At 35.2% G+C, this 20,233-nt stretch overlaps 1 protein-coding gene across 4 annotated transcripts in view; it reads right to left on the reverse strand.

The window, feature by feature from the left end:
* Positions 1–20,233, reverse strand: part of LOC123564470 (uncharacterized) — a 50,646-nt gene that overhangs the window by 22,295 nt on the left and 8,118 nt on the right. For all 4 annotated transcript variants that reach the window (XM_045358096.2, XM_045358099.2, XM_045358094.2 and 1 more), the window contains 12 exons: positions 16,529–16,570; positions 15,816–15,898; positions 13,570–13,858; positions 10,418–10,717; positions 9,743–10,162; positions 9,048–9,323; positions 8,211–8,516; positions 7,092–7,334; positions 6,184–6,306; positions 5,798–5,918; positions 3,555–3,697; positions 2,208–2,363 (listed from right to left, as the gene is read on the reverse strand). In XM_045358096.2, the coding sequence (XP_045214031.2) occupies positions 2,208–2,363; positions 3,555–3,697; positions 5,798–5,918; positions 6,184–6,306; positions 7,092–7,334; positions 8,211–8,516; positions 9,048–9,323; positions 9,743–10,162; positions 10,418–10,717; positions 13,570–13,858; positions 15,816–15,898; positions 16,529–16,570 (2,502 nt within the window). The remainder of the gene's footprint in view (positions 1–2,207; positions 2,364–3,554; positions 3,698–5,797; positions 5,919–6,183; positions 6,307–7,091; positions 7,335–8,210; positions 8,517–9,047; positions 9,324–9,742; positions 10,163–10,417; positions 10,718–13,569; positions 13,859–15,815; positions 15,899–16,528; positions 16,571–20,233) is intronic.

A 20,233-nucleotide genomic window follows, 5' to 3' on the forward strand; every position in this document is an offset into this window, starting at 1 on the left:
CTCCCCAAAACGAGACTCACAGCACGCACATGTGCACACTGTCAACACACGCACACATACACACACGCACGCACGCACACACACACGCACACGCACATACAAAGTAAACACGCGAGGACAAAACGAACAAATAAAGGAACACAGTGGGGCACGGCATTGGAACGGTCAGTGGCAAAAACACCACTGGGGAGCTTAAACCGGTTTATGGTACACACCCAACATCATTCCTACCCCACCATGTTTTCTAAGTCACTAGACAGTGTAAATAAGTAATCCCCGCCAGGTGAATCTTTGACACACGCAATGGAAACAAAAGGCATGGCATGTAAAGCACAAAAATGCTCCTGTATAATTACATAAAAAGCAAACCTTAAGAACCAATAAACGTATGTACTCAATGCCTTTGCAGAAGACAGAGCAACAAGAGGAACACCCTTAATGCCATGTCTAGTCATAAATAGAGAGATGTAAATCTAAAAATGAATCAAACTCAATAGTTTAAAGAAATTCTGTATTTAGGTCCTTTAAAGAATAAAATACGAATATGCTTGTTTTGAATAATATCAAATCACATTCAGAATTTGCCTTCGATATCTAAAGTCACCTTTGGCGGCTCGAGAGACAGTAGTTACAATCTAGGAGTTTGAAAAATTCAGTACATGTTAGATTATTGGAAAAATATGCTTTGGTAACGACAGCTTGACGTGGTGTTTAGTATCTATATCATTATTTATTCCCAATAGCTATCAAATAATTCAAAATAGAAAAGATATTTTAGAGTATTGCTTCTTAAATATAGAGTGGCAATGAACCATTTACTGCAGTATAACCTTATACAGAACACATAAATAACTCGTGTGTGCATTTGAAATTTCTTTGCCAGGAAATGTAAGTACATTGGTGTAACTTCAAGTGTTTAATCATAAAAATATCTAGACTGGATCTAAGAGGGTTTGTCGTCGAGTAGTTGAAGGCGGCTTTTTATTTTCTGAAAAAAAAGATGTGACACGTTAGCAGTTAAGCTAATCTAGGCATTGCATCTGGTATTCCCGAACCGAAGAATTGTTTAGTCTTGCGAAACGTTTCAATACTGTTAACCACGGCGAAGTTTAAGCACACGCATTTATGTACGGTATACCATTTGGGTCAAAAGTAAACAGATATTACAAGAAGTATTGGAATTTTTACCTGTAGATAAAATTTTATACGTACTATGTAATTTTACACCTGCAAATATAAAAAATTAAAATATCTGCAGGTAAATATCACAAATATGGGGCCTCAGTGACCGGGTGGTTAAGGTCGATGACTTCGAATCACTTACCGCTCACCGATGTGAGCTCGAGCCTCGCTTGAATTCTTTATGTGAGGAAGCCATTCTGCTAGCTTATGAAAGGTCGGGTCGGTGGCACTGCCAAAGTGACCGACCATGATGAATTGAGGCACAGAGCGGCACCTGGGGTCTTCCTTCAACATCAAAAGTTCGAAAGTCGCCATATGACCCATATTTTTGTCAGTGTGCTGTTAAAACCTAACAAAAACAAACAAACAAATCAGAAATGTTACTTCAAGTATGGAATTGTACATGCCGATATAAAATTGTACCTGCACTTACAACTTTATATCTACATGTACAATTTTATACCTGTAGGTATAAATATACAAAAGAACCTACAATTATAAAAGTGTACCAACACTGTATGCCTGTAAGTACAATTTTATACCTGTATTTAAAATTTGTTTACTACTTAGTGTAACATTTTTACTTTCAACCGAAATGGTACGTCATATTTATGTATAGGGTTTTATTTCACGTTTGCGTGCTCATACAAGTAAAGAAATGCGTACATGTATTCCCACTTAAACATTTCATAGCCAACTGATAAAAAGAATCATTTATCAGACGATTTCATATTGGCTTTGTTATTTAGCGGCACCATACAACTGTGATGACAACACAGACATAATTCTGAAAAATGAAATAAATGACCCGTTGGAATTATGTTTCCTTGCACAATGGATAGCCATCTGGAAGTTTAATAAAACTGAGAAAAAAAACAGGAGTCGTAAAGAACACAGAGAATGATATGGTAGGCGGGCAGAATCAGGATGACGCTTACAATGATTATTATGAAATGGAGGACATGCAGAAGAAATGCACGAACTTGCGTAACTTTCGATACGCATGTCTACAAAATAATACTTACTGGAGGTAGGCCTTGTTGTTAATATAGAAAGCGACCGTTGTAACAAGCCTCGTGACGCAGACATATCTGAATCTATCAATCTAAGCATTCTTTCCATTTTAGCGAATCTGGACGATTTCCTCTCTATCTCTTCTGTTTTTTGTTCACTTACATGATCTAATGCATAAGAAGCAGAAATACATACATGAGTACAAATTTAAGTCATAGTTTTTATAAATTATCTTCATCTATTGAACTTCACTTAAGTAAGATATTTGGACTTGTATAAAATATAAGTATACTTCAAAATGTATTTTAATCAACAGCAATTAACGAAACCATGCACATAATGTTGGGGAAATAAGAAGTATCTCTTCTTATCTACCTAAATACGACAAGAATATTTACTAGTTACCATTTAAGACAAAAATGGCAGTAATAAGCATATAAATTTCAACCTAATTTCTATTAAATAACATTTGTAGAAACTACATGCAAGTGCGTTAAAGTTGAAATTATGCTGGGCCTGGTGAATTATGATAGTCATAAGACTGGAAATATCTACATTTTCACACTTTATGCAATTTTGAAATAAAAGATAATTTTTCTATTAGAAGGGCAAAAAAAGGTTGCGTTAATAAAACACAAACATATGCCAGCCACTTAAGTAAGCAATATCAACGCAAGGAGTTAATGAGAAGAAGTTCACAAGTGTTTCTTTTTCGCTTTGGCAGCCTCTATATGCAGCCAAACTGTATCATTTGAATACACAGTGGTCTTGACAAGAATGTCACAGATAAAACTCGGTTAAATGGGTCATGAGAAAATGCCTCTATTACTAGCTGTGGTGGCCCATAAAGGCAGAAGCATTTGAAAACTAGCTGTTCAAAGGCTAATTTTATTTAAAGCCTTGACGACAAAATAATTGGGTAATGTCCAACCATTTAAATAAATTTGAAAGAAACACACGATGATGCTGCAGATCACAATTCGTAAATATACATGAAGCGATTTATGAGAAGAAATTATCTAAAGGTTTTTCTTCTACATTAAGACTAGACTACCTATAAAGCATTTAAATGTGTTTAATTTCTATTGTTACCTCCAGTGACCTCTAGAAGGGGGTCAAGCCGAGTCATGTGAACAAAAAGACTTTGTGAGAATTCCACAGACTTGTGCAATTCTGGCATTTGTTTCAACTTTAAATGTTGTTGAAAAACGACTGAAAACGGACGCAAAAATTACGTGCCTATGCTAATAGTTCATATTGAACCTTTAGTTCAGGTGAAAAAAGATATTAACAGAAAAGAAGCTTTAAAAATCATCATTATCTTGAAACACGAATCAGAAATTCAAAGATACACACACCTAATTCTTGGGATGCTCTAGGAGAACATGAAGAAATTCCTTCGTCATCAAAGTCATGTGGATTTGCAATTTCGCACGCCTGACCATCAGATCCTGAAAAGATTCCGCTTTCCGAATCTCTTGCGGATCCTATACTTGCTGGACTACGACAAAAGAGATCATAAAAGAGATTATGCCGAATATCAGAAAATAATCAAGAGCTGTTTGTAAAACATGTACGTCCCCCATGATGGCTTGTCCCATTTTCCCATGTCCTGTGATCACTATGACCTTGACCTTTGATCAATTAACCCCTCAAATCAACTTCATAAGCCTAATCATGCTATCAAGTTTAAAGAAACTTGGTCAAATGGTTCTCAAATCATTGAATGGAAGCTGTTTACAAGGTTCAGGCCCCAGTGACCTTGACCTTTAATTCAGAGATCCCAAAAACAATAGGGGTCTTCTACTCCATTAAGCCTTACCATGCTATCACATTTGAAGGTTCTTGGTGTAGTGATTCCCATATTGAAGGGCAGAAGTAGTTTTCAAGGTCCAAGTCTCTGTGACCTTGACCTTTGACCCCTAACAAATAGGGGTCATCTACTTCATAAGTCCAATTACACTATCAAGTTTGAAGATTCTTGGTCAAGTGGTTCTCAAGTTATTGAAGGGAAACCGTTTTTTCAATGTTCAGGTCCCTGTTACTTTGACCTTTGATCTATTGACCTCCGAGCGTCATCTACTTCATATGCTCAATCATGCTTTCAAGTTTGAAGGTTCTAGGTCAAGTGGTTCTCAAATTATTGGGTGGACATTTCTTTCAAGGTTCAGGCCCCTGTGACCTTAACCTTTGACTTCCTAACTCCATATATGATAGGGATCCCTGACCGACCGACCGACGCGACCGACAGGTGCAAAGCAATATACCCCCACTTCTTCAAAGGGGGTATAATAAACATGGTCGCGACTTAAGATGAAATAATTCGGTCATGATTTTGTCAAGTATTGTCGAGTAAGATTTAACCTATCGCAGGCGCCCAATAACAAATGCATGAGTAAGTAGCGAGCGGTCAAGTATATTTTAAGATCTTACGTGTTTTATGGAACATCACTTGCAACCAGAATGATTTATACCGGTGTTTAAAGTTTATATAATTATACTGAAACTACATTTTCTTTGTATTGCAAAACACAATGAAAAATAACGTTTTCGACAATCGTTAAGAACATAATAAGGTGATTTGAATGATTTATAAACAAAACATGAGGATGTCTAAACAAGGTATGTTGGAACTCTTTTATCATTCGCGTATTGCATAGTCATGTATTCAATTTCAAACTGTTTTTCTCATATGCTCAAAATAAATCTTTTGTATTAAAACAGTCATCTCGAATCCGATTAACTATATTTTGTACTCATAAGATTATATGCGCCACTCTAAGAAACTTTCACGACTTGAACAAACAGGACGAGGAATGGTCATTATGAAACAATAAATAAATTACACATTACATCTTGGAGAGAACAGAAAAAAATAAAAAAGACTCCATACATTGAAAATATAAACTCGATCTTCCCAAGTAGACCACCAAACCCACATTCCACCAAACACGGAACACACACGTTTTAGAAATTTAATGGAAACTGTCAAAGTAAACTGAAGTGGACTTACGAAATAAACTGAATAGATTTAAAGCTACAGACCTATAAAAGCAATTAAGCAAACAAGCTGAATAAATCAATTCTGCTTGTCGTGAAGTTTTCAAAATCATTATAATTAAGAAATAATAAGTTCCCAAACGTGGTTTATCGTAGAATAAAATCTGGAAAGTAGATCCCTTGGAAGCACCGAGAACACCCGAGTTTCGAGTTGTTATGCGTAAGAATATATCACGAAGACCGTAGGCCTGAGTGATATATTGTTTCGCATAAGAACGAAAAACTCGGGTTATTCTACGATAAATCACACTTGGGAACTTATTATTTCGATTCTAACACGACATACTAGTATCGACAGTGTTAGAAAAAATGGTAACTGCTTTTTACGACCGTGCTACGCACCTGGATCGGATGACGTCATTGCACGTGAGTGGTTTCTTGCAGAATAACCCGAGATAGATTTTGCTCTACATGTATGTAGATTATTTGCTGGTCGTATTAGAATTAATAAAAAGAACCACTGTGCAACAATGTTAAAAGTGTATGTTTGTCATTTCATGTGCCAAGCATAAAAAATTTGATCATTCACCCAGCTACTAACCTTCTAAAACCCGACTTGGGGGACATCGCAAATTCGCCCAAAACATGAGGGTTTAAGTAACTGATGGAATAATGCAAAGAAGGTTCCCCCTCTACTAGATTTGTTGACACTGAATCCTTCCCTGCAACAAAAACAAAAGTGATTTGCGATGTCACAACACGTCTACCGCATTTGGAATTTCCAGTCATCAATTGCAACTTCAGATTCCGCGCTAGCAGAGGTCAGATACATGTCATTTTAAAACATTTTTGAAAACATAGTAGCTGATCAAAATTGTTTATACAGTTTCAGAAACTAAGCGGATACAGCAATTGTGCTCACACAAGTAAACTTATTATTATAAACAACATTGTCCAACTGTCCAGTAAAGAAGATTTATTACTTACATTTGTCAGAATTCTCATATTCACTTAATTTAGCTGCAATATCGAACTGGTCCTTGTAAATAAGTTTTTTCCGACTGTTCGCATTATGAATGCGTGGACATACATATGTCTTTGCAAGCGAGCCTGAATGAAAGATCAAATTATATTTACAGTATTTACAGCGTTTAAGATGAACAAGAACACATTGATCTGGACAAAGAAAAGAGATAGTTTGACTTTATGTGCGGTCGTGACTTTTAACCTAATAATGTATTAAGGTGCAACCTTACAAAAATCATCAGTACAATGTTATTGTGAAATATCCTTATCCGTAAAGACTGCCACCTACGGAGAGCAAAAGTGTTACTCTTGCATACCAGACGGGGATTTCCAGAGCTTTTACTGTTGCTGGATAACTCCACCTTACACTGGGCTGTAAGATACCTCGCGGACTGTAAATGACGTATAAAAAACTACATATATGTAAAAGATTTATGCAGCAATTTATATTTCATCTCATGAAACGAAATAAATATCAACTACCTTGATACTTCCTCTTTTTGTTAGCATTAAAATAGTATGATATACCTAGTTCATAATATACCTTACTAAAATAGTCACAAAAAGCCCGGAAACAATAACTGTAAAGTAGGAAGCAATAACTGTAAAGTGAGAAACAGTGTTATATGTTAATATCTTGGTGATATATGTACATGTATATAACGTTTTACAATACATTTCCAATCTCTTTACTTAATTCAGAATTTAAGTATGCTTTACTTTGAAGGCTACAGTTCACACATCACCTTGGATATTCATATGACTACTAGTGAATTCTTGCGCTATTGACAGTACCACATATTTTGCAAATAATGATGCCCCTGTTTAACTGATGTGGAGGAAACATCTTTGAAAAATTAATGTTATACCTGCTTTTATTTGTCTATAGATACGTTCATATCCGCACCGACGTAACGCGACCATGAAATCATCAATGGTGTCTTCGGATATCCTGTTCATCATATACTGTGCTTGTGATTTTCTACTCAGTATGGTTTCAAACTCGTTAAAAGCAAGTGCATATACTGTCGCCTCTTTCATGAATCTTTTAAGTCTAAATGGATCGACCTCGTCTACAATTGTGTCATTCATCAATTTTGCAGCTAAAACGTCTAAAAAGAGCAAAACATTAAAGTAACGAAATACATTTTTTTTCACTAAAAGGAGCACATGAGTTAAACATTCAAAGTAAAGAAAGATGAGCATTTAAAACTAAACATCATATAGAATAAACGGCAAACGTCTACAAAATTACTATCTTCAAGAATGGTTTAATTGTTTAATGAGGTGATGCGAAAAAACCCTAAAACGTGTATTCCAAAAACAAGCCAAAATTTAACAACTACGTTCACTACAGCTTTGGAATCTTTAATAAAAATTTGAATACAATTTAACGGACAAGAAAATGCAAATATATCCGGTCAACTAACTTTGTTCTGTACAACACCGTGATATGTCGGATGACTTTACATTCGAAAAGCAAGATATTATTCGAACAGGCCCGAGTCCAAATATTTCTCGTATTGTACAGACCGGCACGATTTTTGCTATCAAAACGACTGACAACGAAAACCTATATCGGAAGAACAATGCGCCAAGCATTAATTAACGATGTATTTTATTCGGACACTTTTCTAAGTCATCTGTTGTTATCATTTATTTAACATAGGGATACTTATCAAAAATGTTTATAGAATTAATGTATTTATTACGGATATACTGCACGGTCAAATGCTGCAGTTGCGAAGCGCTGATTGGTGGGAAACATAGGTGTAGTATGAAAAGGAATTATCTTCCGGGCTTCCTCTGTATTTAAAACCTGAACGATATGCACATCACAAAATTAAAAGATACTTTTCAGCTAAGTGACACAGAAACGAGTGTCTAAATACCAACAACATCCATTCATATAAAGCAAATCAATAACATGCGTAGACAAAACACTTGTACTGCTTCTTCATTCTTGTTTGTAATGATATTTAGAATACCTGTTTTGGGTGGTGGAATAGTCCGCTTTGTGGACGTAATCGTTTCCCATATATATTTTTGCTTCTCTCTGACCTGCTCCCAAAACCATGCGAGGTCTTTCTCAAAAAGAAGAAACCTCATAAATTCGGTCATCCGAGAACTTCTACACGAACATCTGCTTAGCTTTGCGAGAAGTCTGATTGACTTTTCATTCTTCCACGAGCGAATAATAGGAAGGAACATCTGAACCTCGAGTTCATCTTTAAGGAACTCCTCGTACTGTTTGATATCGGATGTTGAAATTTCGACGTCTTCATTGATATCATCTGTTGATAAAATAGGTTTAAAGAGTTTTAATAGTATTGAGAAAGGCTAAAATAAAGTACACTGCATCAGAAATCGCATTATTACATAGTGTAACACTAACATCATAATGGCTCTCCCATTTTTCCACCATTTTCTGAAACTTCAAACTGTTATAAAGTTTCGAATAATGATCCAATTCAAACTTTGTTTCGGCGTTATGAATGGTAGAATGTTCGGAGCCCCTGTTTTAATTGTGACCTTTTTCGTGGGTGGGTTGGAAGCGTAGTTGGTAGAGGTGCAGTTGGTTATTATCATGCATTATTTCCTGTCGTCGCAAATTCGATACTTTGCTCTCGTTGAACTTATTTAAAAACTTTGTCGGGTATGCATAATTAGCATAAGAAGATTTTGTTCTCTCGCAAATTTATTTTTAACCATTTTCATGTAAAATTGTGAGATAATTTTGATCAGCTACAAGAAGGCCTACAAATTGACTTATACATCTATTTCAGAAATTCGGACCTGGTCAAACTACTTATAAAATCAATTACTTGTAAATAAGGACTCGAAGTATGAAGGGTCTCTTGACTTGATGTGTTCTTCCAGCAAACAAAAGCACAGACGTGGAGTATCTTCTCTGGCGAAAAAGTCCAATATAATGGTATTTCTTTTCGATTTATTCTTCACCAGTCGAAGTTTTTTCAACTGCGAAATTGGAATACCAAACGATTTCATTTGATGTATCAAGCTTTCAGTGTCTGTTAAACCTCCAGCCAATGTTTCCTTGTTCTTGAGAATGCTTTGTTTATCTAACAGACAAATGCAATCTAAAACAAACACGACATTTTTATTAACGCTCAATTAAATCTAAATTTCAGTATTTTAAAATGTATGTTTAAATTTCAGAGTGATGAACTTAAACAACTAGACTTATAAAGTTAAATTAAATGATCGGTGCAGATTAAGAGATGAAATAATAGAGATCAAAATCTGCTAATTTGACTTAAATCTATGTTTCTTTAAAATTTCATGTGGTCAAGCTTCTCCTTTTTAATCTTGGCACTTGCTTTATGCTGGTAAAATACTTAAATACTTTCAGAGAGTGATTGTTGAGCCTAAACATTGTAACAGACAGAAATTTGATTTAAGTAATTTATGTAACTTTACCTTGTCTTTCGTCTTTAAGACCAAATTACACATGTAGTTCGTAAAAGCTTTTTCAGTTGTAATTATTATACTTTCCTACCTTGTACTGGGTTAAGACATCTCAAGTTTCCCTCTTCATCAACAGAAACCGACACTTGCAACGTGGTTACACCAATTTGACTTAACATACGTTTATCATCTTCATCTAATATTGACAGTAACCAATCAACAGCCTTCCCACTTTGAATCTTCTTTAGGATTTTGTCAAGGGAATCTCCAGCTCGGGTCAATAACTGAATGACCACAGAAGAAATCTTAAGTCCTTCGAACATACACCTGCATTCCTCTACCAGTTCATCTATCATCTCATTATTTTCTGCATTGCTGCTACTGAATCTTTCAACTGCTCTTTTTTCGATTCTTCTCAATTGATCTCTTCTTCCATGCAGCCCGGTTCCGCATTTTAATAGTAGCCTGATGCCTACAGCTGTGCCACCTTTTGACTGATCAGTTGCTGTGTCTGTTGAAAATCCGATGTGTAACAGCTAATAGTGAGTTTATCAAATGGAAGTTTAAAGCCAGAATGTATATGTAACGAATATTTAAACTGTTGAATAACTGCAATAATCAAAGTAATTTGAATTGACATAATTTTCTCATGAATTCCACAGACAGTTAAAGTTTAAACTCTTAATCGTGAATAGAACATGGACAATACTTGTAGAAACATTATTTTCTTAGAACAGTATTTTTGATTTTATAAAAGGTTTCTTACCATCAGAAGAGCCATATTTAGTTGTACGTTCAAATTCTTCAAAGATTTTAGGATAGGCATTGATTATTGCTTTGATTATTTCCAAAGAATTGCTGTTTCTCTGTTCTACTTTTTCCATGATGACGGCAACTCTCTGTCTTCTAAGATCGAGTCGTATGATGTCTTCGTGGTCATTAAAGGAGATAGTCCTACTGGCAAGTAGATCATCTATGAAATCTTTTGGTTCAATGTTTTCAACAAGACGGTCCTTCATGTGACTGATAAACCCCATCAAAGAAGATCGCCTGTATTTAACTTTTCCTAGTTAGCAAAATATTAAAACCATGTGATAGATACGTATCTTAAACATTCAAAATGTATAACTGACGTGTGTAAAACACAGGGCCCCCTTCCTGTCACTTTACATGATTTTATGACTCTATGTGAGATATCGTTAAGGCACACAAACGTTTAAGCACTTTATGTGAAGTTTAGCCATTTCAAGGACCCTGGTCCAGCTGACAGAAATTAGGTGCACAACTTCACATGCTAAACAACAATCCTCTAATGTTGTTGACTCTATGTCAAGTACACTTTTACATACATGGGACAAACTTTTATGCCTTTAAAGCATATATTGACTATGTCAAGGCCCATAACTCTGGTCTGCAGAGTGAAATCCTACAAAACCATAAATCCACATGCTGAATAATATTCGTACATGGTTTCACGACTCTAGGTGAAATAGTTTATATATATATGCAACATAAACTGTTAAGCACTTTATGCGTATTTTTCACAAAGTCAAGGACTGTACCACTTGTCTGGCTTAGTTTAATCCCAAACAGACCATCAGGTGCACAACTTCATATGTTATATAACAATCCCCTTATGTTTTACGACTCTTAAGTCAAATATTTTTGAGAAACATGAGACATAAACTTGCTTACCCTGTGCATATTTTTGAACAGAGAAATCCCAAATAAAATCACAGGTGCACAACTTCACATGCTGATTAATACATGTATTCCTATGGTGTTTCTTGAATCTAGATAAAACATGTTTTACGATACATGCGACACAAACTTTAATGCTCTGTTATGCATATTTTGACTAAATCAAAGACCGTAACTCTGGTCTGACTGAATGACATCTCTAGCAAAACCCTTGGCACACAATTTCAAATGCTGAATAATATTTCTGTAATGTTTCATAGTTCTAGGTTAAGCTCTTTTTACGATATGTACGACAAAAACATTTAGGCTCTTTTATGCACATTTTTGACTAAATCAAGAGTCATAACTCTGGTCTGGCTAGATCAAATACATTTTGTGATACATGCGACACAAAAAAATTAGGCACTTTTTATACATGGTTTTACTAAACCGAGGGCTGTAACTCTGGTCTAGCTATGTCAGATCCCAACAAAAACAACAAGTGCACAACTTCACATGCTGAATATTAATTCTGTGAGGTTTCATGAATCTGGTTCAAATACTTTTTTAGATATGCACGACACAAATTTGGATGGACGGACGGACAAGGGCAACTCTAAGAGTCCCCTCCCCTCATAAAATATGGGGGCACAAAAGGAAACTAAGTTGCACATTATTACAAATTTTGCTACTTTGCTTAGTTGCGTTCTTTGCATTCAAAAGATCTTCTTAATGATGTTATTGATTTCATTTAACTTACTAATATGCAAAACCAAATTAATTCCAGAAAATGCTATCTATCGCTAATCATGCGTAAACAAATGCTATCAGATGAATAGACCTGTAGTCTTCCAATATGTATTTTTTATCACAACATAGCTATAACACATTACCGATGTGTATTCATTAAAAACATTCTATATACAGTAACTTTATAGCAGCGAGAATTAAGAATAGGAAGGATGACAGGATAAACTTGATGCGTGTGCTCCTACATATCTGTCACAGTTTGGTCATTGTTAGACGGTAAATAGTCATATGGTTTGAGCAGCCGCCAATACAGCTTTCAAAAAGGAATGAATGCAGCGATACTTCTTATAGGATGTACGAGCGTTTTTCAAGATATTCGCCATTTTGAAGAATACTTTTTTGAATATTTCTTTCTAACGAAATAAAATATAACTAAAATACTCCATACCCAAACAGATTCTACTTGTTACGAAGAAAAGAAGTTCATCCTTATTTTTTGGCCGGCATTTGCCTAATTTGATCTATGATGCACAATGGGGTCGGGGTCGGTAAATTCAAATACCTATTTAGGCAGATACGGTTTGGTTCCGACAATTTTCTGACTGGTATATGTAATGATAAATAAAAGTTTTTAACCTATAACTTTATATTATCAAGGAAGTACAAATTAAAACAAAAAGAACTAAAAGTATCAAAGTTCACCTGTTGGTTTTTTTTTCTAAATATATCTCTTAGATTCACGGTGACTCTAGCTTTTTTTCTTTCCATTTTAAGCATTTTTGTGTGTCGTTAAAGCAGCAAAATATTTTAGTAGATTTAAATGCGTTTTTTTTTCCTTTTTTTAAATGGCATTTTAAGTTCATAGTATCTACTCTGAATTAAGTTAACTTAATGGAAAGGCATACAAATCATGAATAATTAAACAGTGAGACATAGATACATCGTTGCTGTGATAATAAAATAGAAAAAGTGGAAAACAACAGGCCGCCCAACACGACAAAAGTGAATATGCTGCAGGCTCGGTTTGACTGACCCTGTTCTTGGACGGTAGTGGAGAAATGCATGCTACCGTCCACGCCCTCTAGCCCTGTGTTGTTTACAAGTAATAATTTGGAATTAGAATACATCCGCTGATCTGTCTACTCAACAGTGTACATTGAACTTTCAAAGATACACTGGAATGCACATCCATTATATGCAGCGAATGGTCCCTAATTAAAATAATGGACAATGGGCAGAACTAAACAAAATAATTTAGAGTGTTGATCCGAGGTTATGAAACCTGCATATATAAGAAACTGTCAAAAGACAAACTTAAAGAAGCAGTCACCATATCCAAACAACAGCGGAGGACTGTTCAACAGCTTTGTCCACTGAATTAATATAAAAGTTGAAAAAGGACATGATTACATATAATTATGATATATGTGACTTTGCTTTCGACCTAAACTTTATGTAAGTATTACTAGGCATTTTAAATATACAAACCTGGAACACCTGACGGTTGCTTCAAGTGATTTACAATGAACGATTGGTCCGTTTTATTTAGTGCCGAAGCAAACTGTTGAAGAACATCACTATCTTTATTGATTGCAATTTTATAAATCTCTTTTATCAACAAGTCGTTGCGTCGTTTTCTGTTTGGGGTCTCTTTACACTCTTCTAAAAAGTTGTCGCTGAACAATTCAGAATGGTGTAGATGATCTATCACCCCTAAAGGCTCCATCGCAGCGACAAGATACTTGTAAAGGTCTTGCAAAGACTCTGTACATATTTCCTGAATAAGAAAACAAGGCAAATTCTAAACACAAAACGAGGCCAATTCTTTTATTTTGTTTTACGACAGTTAATAAAATCTAAATACCTAGATAACTGTGGAAGTAAAATTGTTCATTTGGATATTTTAAAACTTTTACAAGAACAAACACTTAAAATGCATTGGATTCTTTTATTCCGTTACTTGGGTTGCTGTTTTATGCCGAGGCACGTAGTGTTTGATCTGTCTATTCGTACGCCCGTACGTCTTTCCATCCGTCATATTCTAGTGTACATAACCCCTCTTATACAGATTTACTCCAAATTAATGAAACTTCGTTTACGTAATTAATAGTCAGTGAACATGTGCATTCTTTTCGGTACTGTGATATTTTACCTGAGCAATGTCCTTATTCTGGGCTCGATTATATTACAACTGCATTTGTATCTTATGTGTTACAGTTTCTATCCAGTTCGAGGAAACTTTTATTGACATGAACATGTGCATATTTGACTTTCGTGTCCGATATGTTTACTTTAGATATATCCCTTTTTGGACTTTCTACTTTTCAGATTTTATTTACTTCACAACGCTGTGTTTCGGCCATAAAATGTCGTCCCGACTTCATCTCAGTGTTGTTATATTTTCTGGTCTTTCGGGATCATTGATTTCAACTCATTTAGATTTGAAGATTGAATACTGCTTAAGCCGGTGCTAGGGGACGTGGGCATAGTTGCATTTTTCATTACTGCTCATGAACAGACTCAATCAAACCGAGTCTGCAATTTTAACTGTTTGCCTTGTTCCCGGTGCTTCCGAGGGATCTGCTTTTCAGATTTTATTTTTTGTACATTGTACATTGTGTACTCAACTCCTCAAACAGCTTCCATCGAGCTGAAATTCAACTCGGTATACATCACCAAGATGAAGTCGGCATAGGTATATTGAGCGGAACTTTCACGTCTGTTTATTTCCTGTTTGAGTTATTTCCCTTTTTGGCCTTTACTATATTATATCTACACAAAAATACTTAAGGTGTACTCAATTTCTCAATACGTTTCCATCTAAATAAAACGAAATTCAGTTGACATCATTACCCGAAGTAACCATACGCATACCGGGTATTGTTGTGACTTCCACGTACGACCTTGTGAACTAAAGGTTGATTTCAAGTTAAATAAATAAGTAAATCGGGCATGCGCATATGCCTGGAGTATCATGTCTGAAAATACTCTTGAAGTGACCCCATTTGACTATAAAATATAATTTTGTCAAGCATTTTCAAGGGGCAAGTTTCATACATTGTTGACATAATATGTTTTCGTATCAATCAATTTAAATCGTTTACTATTTTCATCAAAGCACCCGGCGCCTTTTACTGAGAAAGTTTGGAAATTTGTCTGTCAGTATACAAAAAAATGACAATGTTTTAACATATGAGCGATGTTTTGTCCCTATATCTTGGTTTTATATGTTTGCTTTGTCATGCTAATGTTAGGTCATATAGCAACATTCAAGTTTTAATTCTCGGTCATGGTCCCTCTGGAAAATATTACTTTTTCTAGCACTGACAGGAGCAAGAATTCTACATATCACATGGGGTTTGAAACCACAATTACAAATGATAAGCAACGAATTTAATCGTTTGCAGGCGTGTTTGACAAGAATAGCCTGAACTAAAAACATTGAAATGCGAGTATAACAGACAAGTCAATAACCGTAGTAAACAAAATGCTGTAAAAAGGATTCAGTGTTGACGCTGCATTTTATGACAATTCCAAGGAAGTCGGAACTCCGTTAAAGTACTGGCGACCCCCTATTTCATATATTATATTACTCAAAATTCAGTGTAATGAATATAGGTATTTAGTTTTAATTCTAATAATATTTACTTCTGGATTAAGGAATCATGACATTTCTTCTGGAAAGACTTCAACATTTAAAAAATATATAGCAAATTAAAGAAAACTATTCAAACCTGTGGCTCTTCCTGTGGATCTTCCTGTGGCTCTTCCTCATTAATGTCAAGCATATCCTCACACAAAGATCCCTCAGTTTCGTCTGAATTAAAAACGTTTGAAAACTAAAACAATAATTATTTTATATATATTGAAAAACGTTTAAAAGTTGACATTACAGAGAATGAAAATGTTATATTTAACGCACAACATGAAGTTTCAATTTAACTTTAATAACTTTTAAAATGCCTCATTTCGTTTTAACGTACAAACAAATCTTAACTGTTGAAAATGACTCCTTAACTGTTGAACATGGCTTCTAAACTATTGCCAAAATCAGTACAATGAAATGGGTTGTACAGCAAATGGATTTAGTGCAAGTTTCATGAAATCTCATCCTATTTTGTCTCTTAAATATGACCGTTTGAAACTTATTTACTTCGTAGGATATAACTTGTTTCAGTTCATTAAAAAGGTATAGATAATTCATTTCTTGCCAGATCTGTCTCATTTATTTTCGGCTTATATTCTTAGTATAGCCAAAAAGGTAAAATGACTCTACTTAAAAAAAAAATCCAGAAACACCTACTCCTTGTTTTTATCTTTGTCCCGAAGCAGGCTTCTTGAAACGAGCATCAGATTTTCTATGCTCTTTTTTTTTGAGACCCGTTCAAATTGGATGCCCTACGTCTCCGCTATTCATTATACTAACAAATGTATTCTATATACTTACCCCCTCTGCAGTGGAACGGGGAGGAATTATACGCCTCGTCACCTTAAATAAAGAGAAGAGTTTCTGAATAAAAAGTAAACTTTTAAGAACAATTTTGGGTGGAGGTTGTGGTGGGGCTTGAGCCGTAGCGGTGTTGGGATTCTAAGGCTCAAGAAAGACACTTCCTGGCACTGTACCGTCATATATAACTTGTCAACAATGCAAGACTTTAGTGAGTTTATTGAACTTTGATACTGCCTCGGGATGCCGGGCCATGAATCATCATGGGGTTGGGGGTATAGACACTACAAAACAAGATAGAAGAAGTAAATGAATAAAAGAAAAATTCTGAGGCTGTGGGAGTAGGACGAATTAAGTCCCAAATAAACCCCCAGAAGCACAACTTCACATGCTGAACAACATTGCTATAAAATTGCATGATTCCGCGACGAATATTTTTAGATATATGCGACACAAACTTTTAAGCTCATAATGCATAGACTTTGGTCTTCTGGAGTAAACTTCGAAACAATAACATGCTGAATAACAATCCTATGAGATTTGATTCCTCTATGTAAAACACCTTTTGAGATATGCACGAATAAATTCGGATGGAAAAACGAACGGACAAGGGCAAATATCAGTGTGCATCCCCCTTAAAGATTTGAGTGACCAAAAAGGAGAGGATATGAAATCATACAAAGAAGAGTTACGATTATTGAACTTTCCACTTCATCTCGTCTCAATTAAGTCAATATATTTTAATCAAAAGCCTTATTTACAGTTATTCTCTGTATAATGAAAAACAAGCAAATTCAGTGAATTAGTATCCCCCGCCGAAAGGGATAAAAGCTATTTAATCTAAATCATTAATCAAAATCCATTGTAGCTCGTCTGATTTTTAAAAACAAATCTACGAGGTATGTCGGCACTTGATCGTCGGCGTCGGTGTTGGCGTCGGCGTTGGTTAAAAAATTTGTTTAGGTCCGCCTTTTCTCAAAAACCGTAAGTTACAATTTTGAAATTTTGCACACTTGTTTGTCATCATTAGGTGACTTAGTAAGCCAAGACCCATAACTCTGGTATGAATTTTGTCAATTATGGCCCTTTTTGTACTTAGAAAATTTTAGTTTCTCAGGTTAAAGATTTTGTTTAGGTCCGCCTTTTCTCAAAAACTATAAGAGCTACAGCTTTAAAACTTTACACACTTGTTTATCATCATTACGTAACTGTGTGGGCCAACAACCATAACTCTGATATGCATTTTGTCCCAATTATTGCCCCTTTTGTACTTAGAAAATTTGAGTTTCTTGGTTAAAATGTTTGTTTAGATGAACCTTTTTTATCAAAAACTATACGAGCTACAGCTTTGAAACTTTGCACACTTTTTTATCATCATTAGATGACTGTGTAGGTCAAGGACCATAACTCTAATATGCATTTTGACAGAATTGTGGACCTTTTTGTAATAAGACACTCTTCTTACGTACTGACCAGCACTTGCAGACGAGCGATGGCACACGTAGGCGGTGCTCTTGTTCTATATTCAGTTACAATGACCTTGACCTAAGCTACCAAAAATAAACAAAAAAATTGTCTACGAAATCTATCGTTTTACCAGGTTTGGTTTGCTTTCCTCATTCCCAACTGGAGTTATTGTAGGTGATCTTGACCTTGACCTGAGCAACCTAAAAAACATCTGAAACCATGGCCTCTATGCAATATTCCTAAATTCCACGTTTGGACACAATACCCTGTTTCTTACCGAAGTTATTGATCAGAAACAATTTTCTTTTTTTAAGCTGCATTGCCACTGACCCCAGTGACCACAACATATACCGTACATCAGTTTCCAATAAAGCTACACATGTACTACTCTTAGTAGCAATATCCTATAGCAAAAAAAAGAACTTAAAAAAGCCTTAAATTTGCAAAGAAATGTTCTATACGGTAAGCATTATATAAGTACCCAGGGCCATAACTCATGGGTTCCTGAAGCAATTTCATTGAATCTTGCAGGGCAACATTTCCTAGCTTCAATTACCATAATTATGATGTTTTACTGAAAACCTTCAAACCATGTCTAAAATATGACTTCTTTGAAAAACGGCGTTAAACCCAAAACAAACAAACAAACAAACAAAATAAAATATGACTTCCGACAAACAGAAAATGAAATAAAACACAATTTGTGTAATAGACTGTTTGTGTACAATAAAAATAAGTACAAAGGACCATAAATCTTGTCTTCCTCAAGCAATCCAACTAAACCTTGCAGGGTCGCATTTCTTTATAGCAGTTAACATTCCCACCATGTTTTATTGAAACTCTACAAACCAATTCTGAGATATGACTCAGGATGGACAAAAATTCAAATAAAAACACAATATATGCACTATATATAAAATTACAAAGGCCCATAAATCTTGTCTTCTTCAACCAATATGAATGAAACTTGTAGGGTCGCATTTCCCTATAGCAGATAATATTTCTACCATGTTTTATTGAAATTCTTCCAACCATGTCTGAGATATGACTCCGGACGGACATAAAATGGAATAAAACACTATCTATACATGTACAAAGAGCCATAAATCTGGTCTTACTCGTGCAATCTGACCCAAACTTGCAGGGTGGCATTTCCCTACAGCAAATATTTCTACCATGTTTTAAATAAATATTCCACACAATGTCATAGCTATGGTTTTGGACTGACAGAGGACGGACAACGCCAAAACGATATCCTTCCACCTTCGGCGTGGGATAAAAACAAGTATAAAAAGGAGATAATATGAAATCTAGTCTACTAGCTGATCCGTTTCACTGTGTTTCGACTTAGTTCTCTTGTAGTCATACACCGGGCTCGGAATATCTCATAATAAGAGAAGAATGTAAAACATAGCGAGCATTATATCTATATCTATTCCAGTCAATGTCTGATTGATCTGGAGCCTTGTTTATATTTCCAAATATAAGTCACAAATCATTGTGGTCAAAACCATGTCCTCGAATTTGCATTAATACTAGTACATGTCGTATCAGCCTACATCCTTGCTGTAGTTCCTTTCGCTGGTCATTAAAATCTTAAAATATAGCTGATTGCTATGCCGGGACTGATGTTCCGTTTGTTTACTTTATGTGCCCATAAACTATGGTCATCATTTAATGGTATTATCATGCACGTAGATAAAACTTTTCTGTCATCGTCTGTCTTTTCATATCAAAACTTCTCAAATCACCTCGTGTTAAACTTTGCATTTCATGTCTATCTTTCTGTAACATACTCGAATGACCTTCTTCTTGCTAAAACAGCACGGCTCATCATGTTGTTTCTGCCTCATACTATGTGGCGTCCGTCCTTATATACAGATGAAGCAGGTAGGTTGTTTAAAAGTGTTAAGGCTCGGTCACGGACGGCATTTCGGATTGCTTGAATAATTTAGCATTGCGTTATGCATAGGAAGTGTGTGTTAAAATTATTTTGAAATAGGGCAAGCGTCCTCTCACGAGAAAGAGTTTTAAAGTTTTCACTAAATGCATATATAGGAAATACTAAATACATAAATGAAAAAGTGACTACCACCTGTGGCCATGATTTCGACAAACTGGAATAATTTGAACAAACTTCGTGAACAAAGGTACATTTTTGTGAAATTAGAAACTAGAGTTGATAGAAACAAACAATATCACATGCTTTATGTAAATCAAGTAGATCAAACTTGAGTT

The sequence above is a fragment of the Mercenaria mercenaria genome, chromosome 2 (genome assembly GCF_021730395.1).
Source record: "Mercenaria mercenaria strain notata chromosome 2, MADL_Memer_1, whole genome shotgun sequence".
Taxonomy (NCBI): domain Eukaryota; kingdom Metazoa; phylum Mollusca; class Bivalvia; order Venerida; family Veneridae; genus Mercenaria; species Mercenaria mercenaria.